The 17,896-nt window shown below is 44.5% G+C and overlaps 2 protein-coding genes across 3 annotated transcripts; both read right to left on the reverse strand.

The window, feature by feature from the left end:
• Positions 1–1,036: 1,036 nt before the first annotated feature.
• Positions 1,037–7,485, reverse strand: LOC139675903 (adipogenesis regulatory factor-like). The gene is made up of 4 exons (XM_071564107.1): positions 7,463–7,485; positions 4,323–4,529; positions 1,374–1,436; positions 1,037–1,219 (listed from the first exon to the last, which is right to left on the reverse strand). Exons 1-4 carry the CDS (start codon positions 7,470–7,472, stop codon positions 1,122–1,124), a joined length of 378 nt encoding a protein of 125 aa, XP_071420208.1. The 5' UTR covers positions 7,473–7,485; the 3' UTR covers positions 1,037–1,121.
• Positions 7,486–11,634: 4,149 nt separating this feature from the next.
• LOC139675754 (adipogenesis regulatory factor-like) lies at positions 11,635–16,456 on the reverse strand. Of its 2 annotated transcripts, XM_071563818.1 has the most exons (4): positions 16,439–16,456; positions 14,690–14,801; positions 13,060–13,122; positions 11,635–12,203 (listed from the first exon to the last, which is right to left on the reverse strand). In XM_071563818.1, exons 2-4 carry the CDS (start codon positions 14,748–14,750, stop codon positions 12,097–12,099), a joined length of 231 nt encoding a protein of 76 aa, XP_071419919.1. In that variant the 5' UTR covers positions 14,751–14,801; positions 16,439–16,456; the 3' UTR covers positions 11,635–12,096. The 2 variants fall into 2 exon arrangements, with proteins under 2 accessions (XP_071419919.1, XP_071419918.1); XM_071563817.1 differs by lacking the exon at positions 16,439–16,456 and having other exon boundaries at positions 14,690–14,843.
• Between the last annotated feature and the right edge of the window lie 1,440 nt (positions 16,457–17,896).

Genomic DNA, 17,896 nt, shown 5'->3' on the forward strand with positions numbered 1-17,896 from the left:
GATTTAAAATTAGATTTGAAACTGCTCTGAACCACACCCACTACACACAGCAAAGCACATCCTCACCATAGCAGGGTTTTGTAAGCTGTCCTTTGGCACTTAGTACACCATAGGTAGATAGTTTGCATTACAGCATCTCAGCAAGTACTCTGAAGCTACAAGTGAGTTACATAAGGATGACAACTACAGTGTCCAGTTACATGCCACCTGTAAACTGCTAAACACAAAATATTTCTATCATACAGAAGGAGCAAGCAGAACAATAATTTTTCTATCCCAGCAAAGAACTCAGTACTACACCTGTTTTCAATGATGGTGACTATCACCATCAGGAGGAAGTGTTAGAGCAATGGAAATTTTTGCTGTGATTCCAAGATCCTAGGTAAGTAACCTCTAAATTACTCTCTTAGTAATTGAAAAGTTTGTAGTTTCAGATTTTAAATTCATGTACACACAATATTTACAGTATTTAGGGTTTTTTTGAGGTTGTTGATGAATTGGGTTGGTTTGTGTTATCTTTTTAACCAACTTACTCGGTTTTGATTCTTTCAGCTGCTGTGTGATTACTGTCCATCAGTGTTTGACAGGACCCCAGCAGATGTGGTGAATCATCGCACTGTGGGCCCTGCATTGCCCGTCCTTCCCTTGCCTTTTGCAGGCTGTTGGAGTTGCACCAAAGCCAAAACTCAGCTCTGACAGCACTAAGCAGTTAGTAGAGCTGAGCACTCTGCTGGCAGCAAGGCATCATTCTGCTGTTGGCATTAGTTTTGAGTCTCAGAGTGCGGTAGTACAGTGATTACACATATCTTAAACACACATGAGTCTTCAACATAGTAGCTAGTTGTGGTTTTAGCAATAAGTTAGAAGCACAAACACAGAAGCAGACAGGTGCTTACCTTGTCTGGAGATGGCTGTTGGGTGTACACACACAAGTAACTTAAGGTTGTCTGCTCTGTGAAATTTTCCAGTCTTTCTAGAGCAGTGATTGTAAGTATTTTTTTAATATGTGTAACCAAAGGAATACATACAAGCCAGGCAGAGTGTAAGTATTTTCTTTATTCAAAGAGTACATGTAGTAGAAACTTGTTTACAAAAATTTCAGTGGTGATACATTTTTATCCTCATTGTCCAAAGCTTTTCCCCCACGAAGCTGCTTGGTTTGCTACATTTTTTACAGCTTTTTCACCGGTTTCAGCAACTTTGTAGACTTCATCAAGTGCTTTTAAAAGAGAAAAACAAAGGTAACGGTAGCATTACTGCAATAGGTTCCCCTTTCCCACCAGGTGTGGAACAAGGAGCAGGGCAACTTTGAGGGCTCTATCTGGGATTTCAGTGTTGTGGCGTTATTGAAATAAACACAAACATGACCATACCTTTCTGACCAGCATCCTTAGCCTGTTCTGCTGCTTGCTGCACAGTCTGGCTCACTGTGTCCACTGGAATTAGGAGGAAAAAAGTGTCAATTAAGCAGTCCTTAGCCTTCCTCTAAATTCAGTAATCAAGGAGTTCCCTAAGTGTTTCAGGGCTAGAAGATGAAAACTTACTCCATAAGGATGGGCACCCTGATCTAGTGGGAGAGGGCTGTTAGGACTCTGTAGTTCTCCACAGTAACCATGTCTCCTGGTATGGATGAAAATTATGCATGTTAATGTGTGTCACCTACAGTGTCAAGAAACAAACCCTAGAAGAGAATGCAGTACAATGAAACTTTGCTTTTACTGAGCCTGGCTAAGATCTGCTGAGAGCAGGCTGGGACAGTTTGGTTGGTGAAAATTCTCTTGCCAGCTACATAAAGCCTGATGCTGCTCATTGTCTTAACTGCTGTAAGAGCAGCATGTCCAAGATTTAGTGAATTGTCTAATACTTCCTCTTGTTAGCTAGAAAAAAATTAATTCTGTAAGTGGCCAGACTAGTTTTAAAGGCATGGAAACATTCAATACAAGAGACATACTGTGACTTGAAGAGCAAGAGAAGATATGTCCTAAAGTCAAAGGCCTGCAGCCTAAAAAATGGTAGTAAATTTGGATGATCAGCCTCCAACAACTATGATCAGGGAAGTCCTGCTCAGGAGAGTCAGAAGTTTGGCACAAATGGCCTTCAGTTGAACTTGTATTTGTTTTATTATGCTTGGCTCCAAACTACCTTTTGAAAAACACCATAGGCATGTTCTGCACAACATTTCGGGGGGGTGGGGCTGAGAGGGTGTGGGGGTTGTTGAAATGAGCAAGGCAGACTCCGGATGGACACAGCAGAAGGGAGAAATGCTGAGATGAAGGAGAACATTTAAGTGGACTGGGAGTGGCTAAAACTTGAAAGGTCTCCAGGCTTGCATTGAATGGCTCTTCAACAGTGATTAAATGTCTTGTTAAAACCAGTGGCCTGTTTCACCTTGAGTTTGTAGGACTTTTTCTAGTGCTTAAAAGGCGTGCTAATTATCACACATCATCTTTGGCTGTAGTTCCTTAACATGGATGATGTTCACTGCTCATATGGTGCAGCTAAGGAAAGTGATTCCCATAGCAATCTTGGGTCACAGCAGAGTTCGTGACTCCTTTCGGGAGGGGAGAGGTGCTAATTTTAGATATTTGCTAATTTTAGATACTTGCAAAGCCCAGTTTTGGCACTCTGCACTTGGCAATAGCTCAGGGCACTGAGCTTTTGGGGCACGTGCAGGGACAACAGAAGTAGTTCAGACACAAGGTAACTAACAGTTGCAGAGCCACGAGTTGGACAGTCTTGCTTTAGTTGAAATCTGGCATTAAACCCCCTTTTATTTTCATGTAAATAGCGATTTAGAGGGTACCTCTAGAATACTTCCAGGAGTCAGTGCAGTACTGACAGTGGTGTGATGAGTTAAACACCACATGCTGTGTATTTATTGCCTGTCATCAAGGTACATGCTGATTTCACACAAGTGGCCAAAGTCAGGCCAGTGCCTGGGACCTCCCATTGTTGTTCCAGGATCCAACTCCAGCTGAAGACCCATCTGCAGCACAGGACTTGCTGGGAAGATGTGTGCAGGGTTCACGCAAAGGCCTTCTGACAGCGTGCAAAGAACTGGTTCAGCTTCAAGTACGTGGGACAGAGGGGGAAGGACTGCAGCAACTATTTAAAAACTTTACTCTTGGAGTTTGTTGACTCCCTAAACATCTAGTTCCATCAACTGACTGAGATTACTACTCATCACCTTCAAGACAACGAATACCATTCCTAAAACATCCATCCTACCTTCTGGCATAGAAAACAGTAGATGTTTCCCCAATGTTAAAGAAGTTAAGAACATCAAAAAACCTCCACAAAGATGCATTCCTAAGGTTACTGTACAGCAAAATCAGAAAGATATTTTCACTTGAAAAATTCATGGTTCCTCTCCAATTGCCCATATCCTGGTGTTTTTCTTTCATGCTTCAGGACAAAACCAGCTGAATTAAGCATAAACCCAAATTTTTTGGAAAAGGGGGCAGCATGTGTGGGATTATGCATCTTTCATTTTCCTAGCAAACTGAAGCCAAGTAATGTAAATAAGTTGCAGGCTTCCCACTTGCTTCATTGGGCATATAACCTGCAAGTAGTATTTATTTGAAGTCACAAAGTAACTGTTTTCAAGAATTTATACCTACATGTCATGTAAAGAAATGCAAAACAGTTGCCACTGCTCATGTACTAAGCACAAACATTTCAGAAATCTCATCAGTGCAGGTCCGTGTTAAAACTCCACTAACAATGGTTTGTTGAAGTGGCATGTTATTTCACTTTGGAGCCAGTTCAGCAAACCTCTCTGCACGAGTGAACTTGTCTCAGGTGCCCTGAACCCCTGCAACTGCACTCGTGTTTTGGTGGGGTGCATAACTGCGACACTTGCAGGGCTGAAGCACTGACTGCAGATGACTTAACTCTGTCTGTGCGTGCAGCACCAAGCACATCAGAGCCTTCAGAGCTTCAGGAAAACAATACACTACGCTACTACGCAACTTGTATTTATCATGGCTGTTCCTGCCAGGAAGCAAAGCTATAAGAAACAGCCTCGCCTCGCCTCCCCCCTCGGATTTCTGCTGTCCTGCCTTCAGTGCATCATCGAGTCACCCACACAGTATGAGCCAGAGTGGAAGAAGTTGTTGGAAAACCAAGAGTTATTACCGGACCTTCACTTACTATAGGGTTAGAGGGTTTGGAGATCACAATGAGCTGACCCTGCCCTTCAGGGCAGCAGCTGTGGAGTTCATGCCCCAGGGGCAGATTTGCTCCCAGCAGCAGGGGCAGGAGCGGGCAAATGCTTTAACACCCATGGCACAGGAGGAGGGAAAGCAGCAATTTGTATTTACCTGCCACCTGTGCAGCGCTTTCAGCTTGCTGCACAGCTTCCTCAGCAAGCTTCTTCCCAATCCCGAACATGGCTGTGCTCAGTCCTCTCTCCCCGAGTGAGATGGGCGAGTGAATCCCTAAGTTCGGTTCTGTTACACTGTTTGGCAAAGTGCAGCTTTTTATAGACAAAGCAGAACTCCTCCCAGTAGTTAGAGGGCAAATGCAAACTGGAACAGGGAAAAGTCATGAGCCTTGTTGGGTGATTAATATACCAGGCACAAAAGGGTGAAGAGACATTTACGTTTGTTATGTTTTCCTCCCCGGAGAGAGGGCGTGGATTAATCACAAGTTTTCCATGGCCCAGGAATGAAAGCTTTGTTTTTCCATATTGAGGAGTTGGTAAACAGCATGCATGCCACAGCTGTCCCGACCAAAGGCTCCCGACCAGTGCCGCGGGGGGATACACAGGCTGGCACAGCCCGCGCTGAACCGGGCAGAAAAACATTGCAGCGCAAAACACTCCGCTGTAGAATTGCTTAAATCAACTTCGGCATTTCAAAACCTTACATAGAAAAGTATTCAGTTTTGGATGATCCTTGTCCACATTCTTTTGCTCCTCAGTGGGACTTAAAATTCATGGTTATAAAAAGAAACGGGAGGAGCTAACCCTCCTTTTTAAAGCATCTGATGAAATTTCATTGTGTTACACAAAGCTCATAATTTCGTGATGTGTCATGAAACAAAGACAAAATAATATAGCTTAAAATTTAACTATATTTTTGCTAGTTTTTGAATTTGCTGGGACTTTGCAGAATGTAATGTAATGGAACTGCTTGCAAGTGGGGCCAGCCCAAGTGGTGGGCAGTTAAGATAAAAGAGAACTAGAGCTAACTTGAGTATGTGCAACCAAGATAAGAGGACTTGCTTGAATGGAGAAGCGGCTCGAAGCACATGAGAAGTGTTTTCTAACACAGAGGGGCGGGGGGAAGCAGAACCTGGACGTAAGGGGGGGGGGGGGGGGTGTGTGAAGAACAGTAAACAACATAAAAGACAAACAACAGAATGTATAATTCCATGATGTAAATCTACAGAGTGCCTGGAACAGATAACATTGGAGTCAACTCCTTAAAAAGGGATGAATTTTGTATACCCAGTGGACACGTACTTGGAGGCATGGGCCCGCTGCGTGGCCCCACCCACGACCAGACTGTAATAAAATTGTGCTTTACTATCGATATCTAGTTTTTCTTTAAATCAGTACAATACATACTTTAACCTCCTATTTCCAAGGTCTGGCTCAGCAGAATAGGTTTATGTCTTTCCACACTGTTCCCACAGCAGACTTAGCAGGACCCAGCACAGCCTCCAGGGCCTTGGGCATCAGGAAGGGCTGCACCCCACTGCCCACCAGGCTCACACCACCTGCCTAGGTGACAAGAAACTGAGCTGCTTAACCTTGTTGACTGAGCTGGAGCAAATGAGATGGGACATGGCATGGGTCCCTGGGAAGTACATAGTCCTGGGTTCATCTCTCAGAACACCTGTGTGCTGTCCAGCCACCCAGGAAATTATCTCACTCCAAAAGACTAGTCTTCTTTCTGGAATCACCTGCTTTCTAGCAGGACTACTTTTACGCCCTTTCACATAGGACAGGAGGTTTTACTCTGTTGACCAAATAATTATTGCTGCAAATGGGGGTGGAAAAAGCCTAACCTATTTCAGAACAAAGGTTTATTCATCAAACTGATCTCCTGCCTACAGCTGCCACCACAACAGGCTCTAGGAATCTTGATCCCAGGCATGGTACCTCAGGAAAATAGTTCCTCTGTAATGTCCCTTCGAGCATTATAGCTAAAGTTCTGTTTTCTTTCCACCATCACAGTTTATTACAGACCACAAAATCCTACTTTATGTCATTTAAATATGATGTAGAGAGGTTTCTAGGGGTAGGAAGGGCCTTCTCCCTTTTATCTTCTAACAGCAGGGAAGGGATTGCTCACCATACCTGAAAGCCAATTCTGTCAGAAAACTCTCCCAATAAAACACAAGGAAAGTAACAACCTTGGTTTTCTATTGACATCAAGTAAAAGGTTGTTGACCAAGTTCAAAACAGACCTACAACACAGAAAAAAAACCCCAAACCTGTAATACTTTGGATAACTCACACAAGCATCTGACCAGTGGAAATTCTTTGCACAGCAGCCAAGCAGTAAAACGCACACACTGTTCCCTGTGACATCCTCAATTACCCATGGCTGACCTTGTTCACAGGAAACTGCACTTTCCTAGTCCTGCTCTGCTGCTGCTCCAGTTACTGAGAGGGATAGATGCGTGAAGACAGCAAGACTGAGTCAGCAACAGTTTTGTGTATTTGTTGAGATAAGTGTTGATATTGTCATAAGACACTAGAAATACCACTCCTCATCCTACTCTTATTATGAAGTGAAGGACAGTTTCTGCTCTCACACACTCAGGTAATGCAAATACAACTCCTTTTTTAAAAAGCCACATCATCATTTAGTTCACGAGCAACTTCCTTGAGAGCAGATTGGTACAGCACCAGCACCGATGCTTTGGCTTCCCAGTGAACATCACCGCAGAAATAAAATTACAGAGCAAATCCTAATTATATTACACCGACGCACTGCAGGTACATACTGAATTGTAACATCGGAGAGAGTACATGCCATTGCAACAGTACCTTACAGACACGTGAAGGGGGTGTTTGCCTCACAGGAGTGAAAACACACAGCAGTTTTCAAATACAAAAAGCACCTATTTTATGTCACTACATAAAGTCATAGAAGACAGTGAAGAGATGTAGGTCTCTGCAGGCACCAGGACTCTCATCATGTAGCATTTAAACCGCCATTAGGTTGCACTCGGTGAGGACTCATCTCTATGCACAGACCCGGTCTCTCACCCCACTCCCCTCCCGACAGCACAGACAAAGCACAGACCGGCGCCCAGAGCGAGCAGTGCCAGGGCAGCCTGCTGAAATCACGCGGCAGAGCTGCCAAGGCACAAACACAAACGCCTCCTAAGTTCAACCACCAGCCAGCACGGGCAAACACACCGAGCTGCAGAGCAGAGGCAAAACGCGTCACCCTCGGCCACGAGCACGGGCTGCAAAGCAACAGCACCCGCCTGCACCCACTACCTGGGGCCATCTCACCCTCTCCCGCCGGGTCACATCCCAGCACAACGCGGCCACGGCACCCGGAGGCAGAAACCACAGCATCCACACCCACTCATCTTCCCAGAGCGTACCGCCCGCACCGCCACCTCGCGTGCCCAGCTCTTACCTGCCCCCTATGTCTGCAGCCAGGAGCTCCCCAGGCTCCTCCAGCAGCCCCTTTAAAGCCTCCCCAGCCCCTGCCCGGCTCAGCTGGGCAGCCCCAGCCCAGGTGCAGCAGGTTTTGGAGAAGGGCCCCTTGGCCCCAGCCCAGCCCTGCCTGCAGTAGGACCCTTATTTGCCAAACTGTGGGGTTTTGAATGAAGGGTCAATATGTGCAATGGGTAGGAGATGAACTGCAAAGATGAATAGAGGGTCACCTTTGTTTTGTGGGCAGCAAACTGCCCTGTTCCCATGGGCCCTGGAGGCAGACAGTGGTGGCAGCCCCAAGAAAGGAGTTGGACAGCATTGTTCATAAGCAGGGTCCATGGAGTGGCAGGGATATATTCTCCAGCATTGTTAATGCAGCAATTATGGTTGCTTGGGAGTATGAGGGAAGTGGTGCTGAGAGGGGCCTGGTTTGCAGGGGTGCCCAAGTCACCTGTCCCATCACTGCTGTTTGCTGCTATTAAGGGCTGTCACCTGACTTTGTTTCAGGTCATGGTGAAATGGCAGAGTGTGCAGTCTGCACAGCAGCTCCAGCTCTAGTACAGACCAGTGGCACATGGACAACAGCATCCAACACACCATCAGTTTATTCCATCTTCAGGTTTATTCTACTTACTTTTAGGAAGGCCAGTTTCTCCTCACAGATGTACCACCCCAGCTTGTGCCAAGTAGTTTCTCCATGATATCCTCACAAATCAGCAAGCTGTTCCCTCACTCACATCCCACAGGCACCAGTATCACTTCACTGCCACTCCTTGCCTCTCCTGTAGGAGCAACCCATGTTCTGCCTTTGTCCTGTCCATATCCCATCTGGGTCCTGATGCTCAAAACCAGGTCCCCCAGCTGTAGCTGTGCCAGGAGAGCCCACTGCAGCAGCCTCCCAGCTTCCAGCCCCTGGGGATGCCCCCAGAGGGCTCAGAAGGACCTGTGGGTCTGGGTCAGGGACATGGGGGTGCCACAGGCAGATACGAGAACATGATTAACTGCAAAAATCTCCCTGTGGTCCAGGTTTTACATCTGCTCTGCTCTACCAACTTTGCACTTAATCACGAGGGCAAGAAGTGCTCAGAGGGTCCTGTCAAGGTGCCTGGGCTGGGAGCTATAAAGTTGAAAACCTGGATATGTTACTAAATAGGAAGAAGGAGATATGGACAAAAAGGGCTTCTTTGTATGAAATTCCTGGTAATTTCCTATCTGAAGGCAAAAGAGACTGAACAAGCATTGTCAAAAGAGAGACTGAACAAGCATCGTGTGTGTGTGTGTGTGCGCTAGTACTGTGCACTACTGAGAGCAGCTGACATGAAGCAGAAACACCTATGAAGCAAGGCTTATGAGCACAGTGAAAATGGCTCATGTACATGTCTTTTGAGGCTGTTGGCCCCAGTGGTAAGGGGGTGTGGATCCCAGCACAGCCAGAAATCCAGCAGTGCTCCACAGGGACACAGGCTGAGCCTTCTGCCATGGCTGAAACGTGCACAGAAACCTGGTGAAAGGCACTGAGCTTGGGGAGAGTGGACAGGGATTTACAAAAAAATCACCTGTGTATTTTGCCACATGACAGGAAACTATGACTGTGAAGACAGATTTCAGAGAGCTTAGATTCTTGACAACCCTTGAAACATTAATCAAAGCATTCACCTAAGAAGAAGATTCTTTCAGCAAAGGAAAGAGCTAAAGGTGGATTTTGAGCAGTCTGATACAATCTGTGCCCCCTGTTGCCCTGCCCTACTGAGCTGTGAAGGGAAGATGGCAGGGACTTCTTGTCCTTCAGCCCCCCTGAAAAGGTCTCTGGGGCACTGGAGTGGGGCACAGAGCAGGAGGTTCTTGTGCTGGGCAGTGAAGCCAGGATGAAACATGAATCCCCTTTGCTCAGCATTTCATAGCTCAGGCAGCTGCAGGCATACCCAGAAGCAAATTTTAGGAAATTAGAGAACTCGGGTGTTAGACAACTTCACATGTCCAGGGTTGATGGCACAGGTGCTGGTAGGAGCTTTAGGAATGTCCTCTTTGCTTTTACACAACATCTGGAGCCTCCAGATGGGATGAGAAGGCACAGTCCTGTGTTGGGACATGGGTCCTTTTGTGATGCATGAGAGACAGACAGCCCCAAGTACTTCAAGACCAAAGAACACTGTGACTAAGGCAGGGGCTTATTTGTGGAGCAAAGTGCTTAAGTTTAGACCAAGAAACACTTGCCAGCAAGTGATTCAGACTCATGGATGCCTGTGGCACAACATTCACCTTTGGGACAGAAGAGATGTGAAATACTGTTATTGGGCTTTTGAAGCATCAAAGCCATCCCTGCACTGGAGACTAGGAGTCAGGAGCTGCTCCAGGCGCTTCTTAGCTGGATGGAGAAAGTTGCTTCTCTCTTGAGTCAGTAGGTGACCTCCAGTGGTCCCTCTAACCAGGCAGTCCAGACCCTACCCTGCCAGAGCTGCTGCCAACTCTGGGCCAGAGCAGTGGGAGGTGACAAACTGTGTAGTTACACTGAAGACAACTGGAATAAGGGGATACAAAACTGCACACCAGGAATCAGGGCTGTGATCCTCATGAACAAAGCAGAAGGAATAGGGTCAGTCATGTAAGGGGATAACCAGTTTTAGTGGTGGAATACCCACAACTGTTCCGGGGTTTTTTGTAATATTAACTAAGAAGTGGTTTGCAGCAAAAAAAAGGTGTGATGGAGAATGGTGTATGGGCCACTATCACCCACAAACACAGAACTGGTGTCTCAAAAGCCAAGCCTGAAGAGCTCAGTGTCCGAAGATTTCACCACCAGGGAGGCAACCATGAAAAGTACTAAATAATCAAGTACTATTGAGGGTTGCCCAGTAACTAAAAGTGCAATAGTCTAGTGCTTTTTCTGTGAGCTTGTACTTGGGTAAATATTTAGGCTTTTAAAGCTTTAAATGACAGGAGACATTGCATAGGGACACTGGGTGCAAAGCCCTGGACTATGTTTACTCACAGATGGTCTATTACTTACAGGGTTATGTAAAGGCTTTTCGGTTTGAGCAGTCCCTGTCAGACTGCAGACAGGGGTGGTCTTTGGGTTCACTGATGAGCTGGTCTCTCCTAGGACTGCAGTTCCAAACACCAGCTTCCAAAAAGCCCTGGTCAGCCACAGTCCTTGGCCAGGAGATGCAAGACAGTGATACCTCAAACAGGTCTGCATTGCCCTGTTTCATTGCAGCCAGATGGTTTTGGTCTTGCTTTGGATTCCTTTTGTAAGGCACAAACTAGATTTTTACCGAAATCAGGCTGGTAAGGCTTCAAAGCAGGACAAAAAAAAATGAGCAAAAGATAAAAAAGAAAAAAGCCCCAAAGGAAACACTGCCTAGCAATGAGAAACACCCAGAGGCTGAGGTAAGAGCACTTACTGTGAATAAGTGGGTATTAGTGCATTCTGTTGACAGAGGCAGCACTAAGTGGGCATCCAGCCTGGCTGCAGAAGCCTCTGATTGCCCAGCAAGCAGCAATCTAAAATAAATATTTCCATCTCCTAGGCAAGAAGATTGCCCCCTCGCCTCTCTTGCAGAGGCTCCGTCCCTGAGCTGGCAGCTCCTGTGCAGCCTGCCCAGGGCTGCCCCCAAGCACCGCACACAAACTGCAGCTCAAGCACGATGAAGAGCTGAGCCTAGCACCCCACAGTGCTCTCACTCACGTCAGTGCTGCCAGGTCAGCATCAGGATAAAGTGGACGGTTTTTGTCCTTAGGAGATTTAACAGGAGATGTGTTGTGGATAATGGTAACAAGAAATTTAGATGGGCAAGAGATGGGTAGGAGAAAGGCCAAGGGGGTGGACACTGCAACTCCCATTCTCTCACAGAGACCACAGGGCTCCTCTGCATCCTTACAGGATGGTCACTGACCTCACTGGGCTTTGAATAAAAGAGAAAATTGATTTGCAATTCATTGTATAATCCTTCACTGAAAGCCGTGGTAAAATAACGAGGTTAAATAACAAGGCAATCTATTTCTGAGTGGTAGAAATCTTACAGTACCCTTTATTTATCTTAATCTAAAAATACATGAGATGGGAACAAACAAACATCTGACAAGAAATATAACCCCAGCTTAACTTCTGATTACTGAAAGGAAACTTAAGTTTCATCATATGAATGTTCTGTTGTCCTGAAGTATGAACAGTTTTACTGGTTTTGTAAATGGACTCAGCAAATGTGGCAATAACCATTGTGCTGTTGTAAGAGCAGGCCAACAGCATTGTTGACGCCCTTTGAGCCACACTGATGGTTGTGAGCAGATGTGCTAAGAGATGTATTTATTCTCTGTGAAGGTTGTGGGGGACCTTCTACCTTGAAATTTTGTATTTGAAGAGAGAGAAATTATCCAGATATCAAACAGCTTTCATTTTTCTACACAAAGGAGAAGGGAATTACAGGCCAAAGAGGGATTTATACATGCAATACTGCTGACTTAAATTAGCATCATTTTTTAAAACCACATTTTTTCCCAAAGTCAGACATCGCTTCTGCAGCTTGTCCAGTTGCTTTTTCTACTCCATCTTGTGCCATCTTGGAAGCCTTGTCAATAGCTGCAAGAAAGGGAAGAAGATAAGCAGTGTGCTGGAAAAATGCAACATGGTTTAATATTTATCAAGGAAGAGAGGTGTGAAAATGATTAGACTTCAGAAATGTGGGGATGTATTTTTAAAAAAGATTTGAGCAATTTTGCTGCCTCTCCATGTAATGTCAACAGGTGTCCAAGCCCACCCTTCTCATCCCATACATGGAGCTGTAGAGGGTGTCAGTTCTAACGAGATCCTGCCAATGCATTTTGGTTTTCATGAAGCATTTTAGGCCCTGAATTTGATAATTTCCATTCTTAGAAAACTATTAAATTATTTTAAAAACAGAAAATTAAGCTTAGTTTTTAGTTTGACTTGTTCCCAATCTCCAGCAGCAAGATGCCAGCACTTTCCCGACGGCACCTTTCCAGCTGCAGGATCAGTACTGTTGAACCCCAGCTGCTGCCTCAGCAGGTGTTGGGATCCAGTACAGGGCCAGACCTGGACGGTGCCCTGCCCTCAGGGCTGACAGGAGGGGGAGTGAGGTGTGACACTGAGTTACTTAATCCTCAAGAAAGGAGAGCAAAGTTTTGTTCACATTGTTCCCACAAGTTTTCTGAAAGAGAAGCCAATGTCTGAATGCTGTGCATGAGACCCAGTGGCCAGAGAGTGCCAGCTACTGTCTGCCAGTACCTGTGGAGGTACTAAGGAACAGAGCCTGAAATCCTTTCCCAGGAGATTTATAAAAGTCCAAAAGTTGTCACTGAAAACAAGGACTTTCAGGCTGAGAACCCTTGTGGGACAGAGGAAAATAAACACTGCCCACTGTTGGTTTGTGTTGAGCTGCTCCATCACTTCTTGATTTGAACATCATTGCTCCTACCTTTCTGGCTTGCATCTGTAATCTGGTTGACTGAATCCTGAGTGGCCTGTCCAAAGGCGTTTGCTGTAATTAAGGTAAAAAAAACCACATAATTTCTGGCTGCTCCCATTTATGGTTGTGTGAATTTCCAATGTCAGTTACCTTTTCTGCAGCAGGTTATGCCCCTGGCAAGGGATCAGGCTGGTATGGAGCAGGCTGAGGCCGCACCCTTGGCTTGGGGGCACCCTGGGAACTGTGTGTTGCCAGAGCAGCTTGCTATGAGATTAGTGTTCACCTGGCACCTCTGGTCAGCTAAGCAAATCAATGACAGATAAGCAAGAGATAAAGAAGCAAAGATTAGCAGTGAGTTGGAATGATGACATTTAGCTGCAAGCTGCTTATTTGACACTACACTTGCTTTTATTGATTTTTCTAGCTTATTGTGCTTGGGGAAGGTTGGCCATCTAGCATGCATTTTCTCTGTGGCCATTTGGGAGTAGGGCCTTTTTCAAAATGGAAGCAAATGCATTAAACACAAGCAGGACAGGAGAAGGGAGATTGTATAAACAAGATATAAACAGAAGAAGGAGAGGAGCAGAAGCTAGAAGCATAACAGACCAACTCCAGAACACAAAGCATTAAAAAAGTGAGATGCCGTGTAATTGTAAGATATCTGATACTTTATGAAAGAGCGAAGTGCCCACTCAATGGTATGAATATATTCAGGATGCAGCAAGGACTATTTTGTTTTTTCAGAAAGGAGTAGTGTCATGTTAATTGGTCTACTATACATTTGTCCCCAGATGTATAGAAACTTGTTGCAACGTTGAAGAAATTAGTGAGGTCACTCACATATTTCAGCTGTTTGCTGGTTGGGAGTCCAGGACCATATCTGATAAAACTACACACTGCTAGGAATAAGCTGTACACAAACACTGTAGGGAATATACTGTAAAATGCTAGAATAAGCTATATACATTTTGAAATTTTTCATTTAAAGGAAAGACTATTATGCTTTGCAATGAAAAGTTGGTTTCCAATGCCCAGTCTGGCCCTACAACATGGGCAGAGCTATGACAGAAATGTTCATATAGGGTCTTTTAAATCCTACAGAGCCTGGTAATTACTGATGAAGAACAAAACAAAAACATACTTGTGCTACATATTACAAACTATCCATTGCAATCAATGTAGTTATAACCAGAAGGCATTGACAGGCCAAGTGGCAAATGTTAATCAAAAGTGAACTCCAACTTACTAAAAGGAGAGCAGGTTAAAACCACTGCAGAGCATGAGAAAAAAACATTCTGAGCAATGCAAATACTAAATACAGAATGTTATTATTACCAAAAAATGCGTAACTGCCCTAAGAACATTATGTTTCGGGGAGTGATAGATATTGGATGATGCTTATCAGCCCAGGGTGGGCAGGTGGAGGCAGCTGCCCAAACCCACTCGAGTGCCATGACCAGCCTGTGCTCTTCTCCAGGTGATGGCCAAGACTTACTCCCAGAAACTGAATTAAAAAGAGGAAGCTGTGTCCTGCTAGCAGAGATGCAGCCAGTAGTGTAACTTCAGATTGTGTTTTTTCTGAGCAAAAGTAGCAACTAAGCCCCCCTCCAAATATACAACAATATTTAATGTCCCTTACCAGCATCTTTTGCTGCAGATTCAGCCTGTTCCTTCAGTCCCTGAAAGCTTCTTCCCGACATTGTGGCTTCTGACACCTGTTAACAGTCCTCTGCTTCGATAAAATCAAGCACCTGGTGATGTGCAGCACACTGTGTGATAGTGTCCTGACTTGTCCTGGTTTTATACATCTGCCAGGAGACCTGCTGATTTTTTTGGGGTGATTGGTACAATGGGTGGAGTTCAAATGTGAGGAATGTGAGCCAAAAATAGAGAAAAGCTGTTTATTTACCCACTCTGATGAGAGGGAGTGCCCAGATAGACTTCTGCTTCATAGCACTGTCTTTGTTTGCTAATTTGTGGGGTTTGGGTTTTTTTAATCAAACCACAGAAAAACCTGTTCCACCATCACAGACAGAGAAAAGCCACTGAACTGAGTTTTATAAAGAGTGCTGGAAAACTACTGAAGTGGTAGTGCCTGGGCATGGCCAATTTTCATTCCTGCCAGGCTGACTTCCTTCTCTTTCCTTCAGTCCCTGAGAAGAGCCTCATGAGAACAGAAACCAGCCTAAACTTGTTTCAGTTTTCAGCAGTTTTAATCACAATCCCATTTTCTTGTCAGGTGGGATACTGTTAGATGGCGAGAGTTATCACTTATATGTATTTTTATAAGTAACTGCTAATCTGGTCATCTTTCCAGCTGCCTGCTCATGGTGGATTGCAAATCCCTTCATCACTGAAGGCCTTGCCTGGGTGAAGCAGGTAACCAGTGCCAGTCCTAGCAGTTCTCAGGGGAAGGGGAAAAAAAAGAAGCTAAATTAGCAAAATCACCTTTTCCTAATGTGGCTTTGTGGTATGGACTTTGTTAGTACAGAAATTATGTTTAAAATCACTTCCTTTTCTAGCGTCACCACATTAATAAAAGTTTCTGGCTTTAGCTCTGTCATTTCCCAGGTTTCCACTAGCCTTTGGAATTTATATTTTCTGCCACCAATCCCCAGTACAAAGGTGCTTTGTACCAGTGAACTATTGGCAGAGTCGGGAGCCAAATGGCTGGCTGGTTTTGAGGGTTTGGGTTCCTCATTGCCATTTTCCGGCGTACAAAGTGTCTCTGTTTAGATGGCCACACTCATAGCCATGTTTATCTTCCTGAGTCAAGATTCATGTTGGGAAATAGGCATGAGAACAAGATGCCTTGGCTAAACTGGCATGGGCACTGACAGTTCTCATAAGTTTAGTACTTCATTAGTACCCAAGTGAGGAAGAGTCACAGAAAGCAAGTGGCACATTCCTCTGCCGCTCCTGTTCCACCCATCATTTCAGAGAGCTCCTCTCAACTTTTGCACCACTCCTTTGTTATTTCCAACAGCAATTCTCTTTCTCCCTTGATGGGTTAATTAGAATTTTAATTCTATATTCACATCAGACATCTTTTTCAATTCCTTGCTGATTTCTTTTTTGGAATGATTTTCTTACTTGGATTTGCAAAAACTCACATAAAAAACATGCAGTATTGTGGGGCTCTGGCATTTTTGAATAAAACTGCTACTATAGACCTACTTATCTTTCTTGCCAAACCTGAGAATGTAGCCACAGCAAAGCCATTCCAAAGGGGTGGATTTCAGCTGCTCTCAGCCCCCTTAGCCAGGTCACTGCTGCTTGAACAATTCTGTGGAGTGTTAGTGAAAGGAAGGAAGGAAGAGCCTCCCTGGCATCCATCAGGCAGCTTGTCACAGCCTGAGAGATGTGCCCAGGCTCCAGCAGCAAATACCTTCCAGCTGCCCTCCCAGCTCTTTTCCACTGCCGGATTTTCAGCCCAAGGGCCCTGCAGATGCTGGCTGAGGTGGTCTGCCTGAAAAGGTCAACAGGAGTTTAGAAGAACGTTTAGGACAGATGGATGTTTACATCAAGCATTAAAAATGCACCACATTATTGCAGTATTTTAAAGACTCACAAATGGTTCGGGTAAATATTGCTCTCTAATTCTGCTCTGACACCTACGCAGATTGCCCCAGCTCCAGCTATTACTCTTCCAAGTGGAAATCTCTGTTCAGCACTTCAGACTCACTATGGCTGTTTGATTTGTTTTGCAACTTGCTTTACATTCCACTCAAAACATTAGGTAGCACAAATTTTAGAGGAAAACCTACACTGCTGACAGCATAGCAGCAGGAACTCCTTATCTAACGTAATCTTATCCTCAGCAATAATCTCATCCTGATTACAAACTGAAAAAAAAAGACAAAAGAAAGGAAATTACCCTTGCCCGGTGAACCGACAAGGCACGATCACTATAATGCAGCCCAGAGCAGAGGGGAGGGACCTTGGTATAGTAAATATTTATTCCATACGATGAGACAAATAGTCTGTGCATCAGGTGGCTCACAGAGTTACAAAACCACAACAGAAAATTAATAAATATTGCATTATATTTATTCACTCTGTGAGTTAAAATTACTTTTCTAAAGATAATTTTAATCTTTTTGTACTGATGTTAGATATAGATTAGAGTGCTCAGATATAAAGAGGTTGATTGACCTGAGCAAAAATAAGGATTTGAATTTCATCTGTTTGGAAATTTACAGCAATTTATCTCTGAGTTTTCCTTTTGTTCTGGTAGGAGTATTGCTGGCACTGGAAATACTTGGCAACTCCAAACATGCAGCCCAAATATCTGTGGGGCAAATCTAAGGCATCACAGGGAAATTAGAAGTTGTTCTGGTCTTCTTTCCTTTCACACATCTATGGCATCTCTGAGCACCCTCTCATACATCAGTAACAGGAACCCTTCTTTTTTATTACATGATAAAAGTGAGAAGTAATTGATCAGCGCTAGAGCTTATGTTTTACACATGAAAATGGGCAAATGAGGTTAATTAATGGGAAGTGTTGAAATTTATTTGGGTTTTCTTAAGTTTTATTTTTACCTGGGCTGGGATTTACTGACAGGTATGGTTTCCATTAATAAGGCAAATGCAACAATGTGTCAGGGCTCAAAGTTTTCCATGGATCACTATAGAAGTTAACGAAGTGTGCAGTGTTCAGCACCTGCAGCTGCTAAAAGAGACTGGTGGAAGGGATGTGATGTCTGTGTCATGAAAGATAATTGTTTTAATAAACAGAATGGTTTGCTCATGGAAAGATACAATTATTGTAAGTCATATGTTAGTCATTTAAGGGATCAAACTAAAGTTGTTCCAATTAAACTCTTCAGTTCAAATATTGATAT

This window comes from Pithys albifrons, chromosome 9, assembly GCF_047495875.1.
Source record: "Pithys albifrons albifrons isolate INPA30051 chromosome 9, PitAlb_v1, whole genome shotgun sequence".
NCBI lineage: Eukaryota > Metazoa > Chordata > Aves > Passeriformes > Thamnophilidae > Pithys > Pithys albifrons.

Bases quoted from the DNA above. Each gene is read 5' to 3' on its own strand.
- LOC139675903 (XM_071564107.1), bottom strand. The intron at 1,437-4,322 runs GTAAATACAAAT...TCCTAATTCCAG, and splicing joins AAGCGCTGCACAGGTGGCAG to TGGACACAGTGAGCCAGACT. The intron at 1,220-1,373 runs GTATGGTCATGT...CTCTTTTAAAAG, and splicing joins TAAGGATGCTGGTCAGAAAG to CACTTGATGAAGTCTACAAA.
- LOC139675754 (XM_071563818.1), bottom strand. From the start codon at position 14,750: ATGTCGGGAAGAAGCTTTCAGGGACTGAAGGAACAGGCTGAATCTGCA. The intron at 13,123-14,689 runs GTAAGGGACATT...CCTTAATTACAG, and splicing joins ATCTGCAGCAAAAGATGCTG to CAAACGCCTTTGGACAGGCC. The intron at 12,204-13,059 runs GTAGGAGCAATG...CCTTTCTTGCAG, and splicing joins TACAGATGCAAGCCAGAAAG to CTATTGACAAGGCTTCCAAG.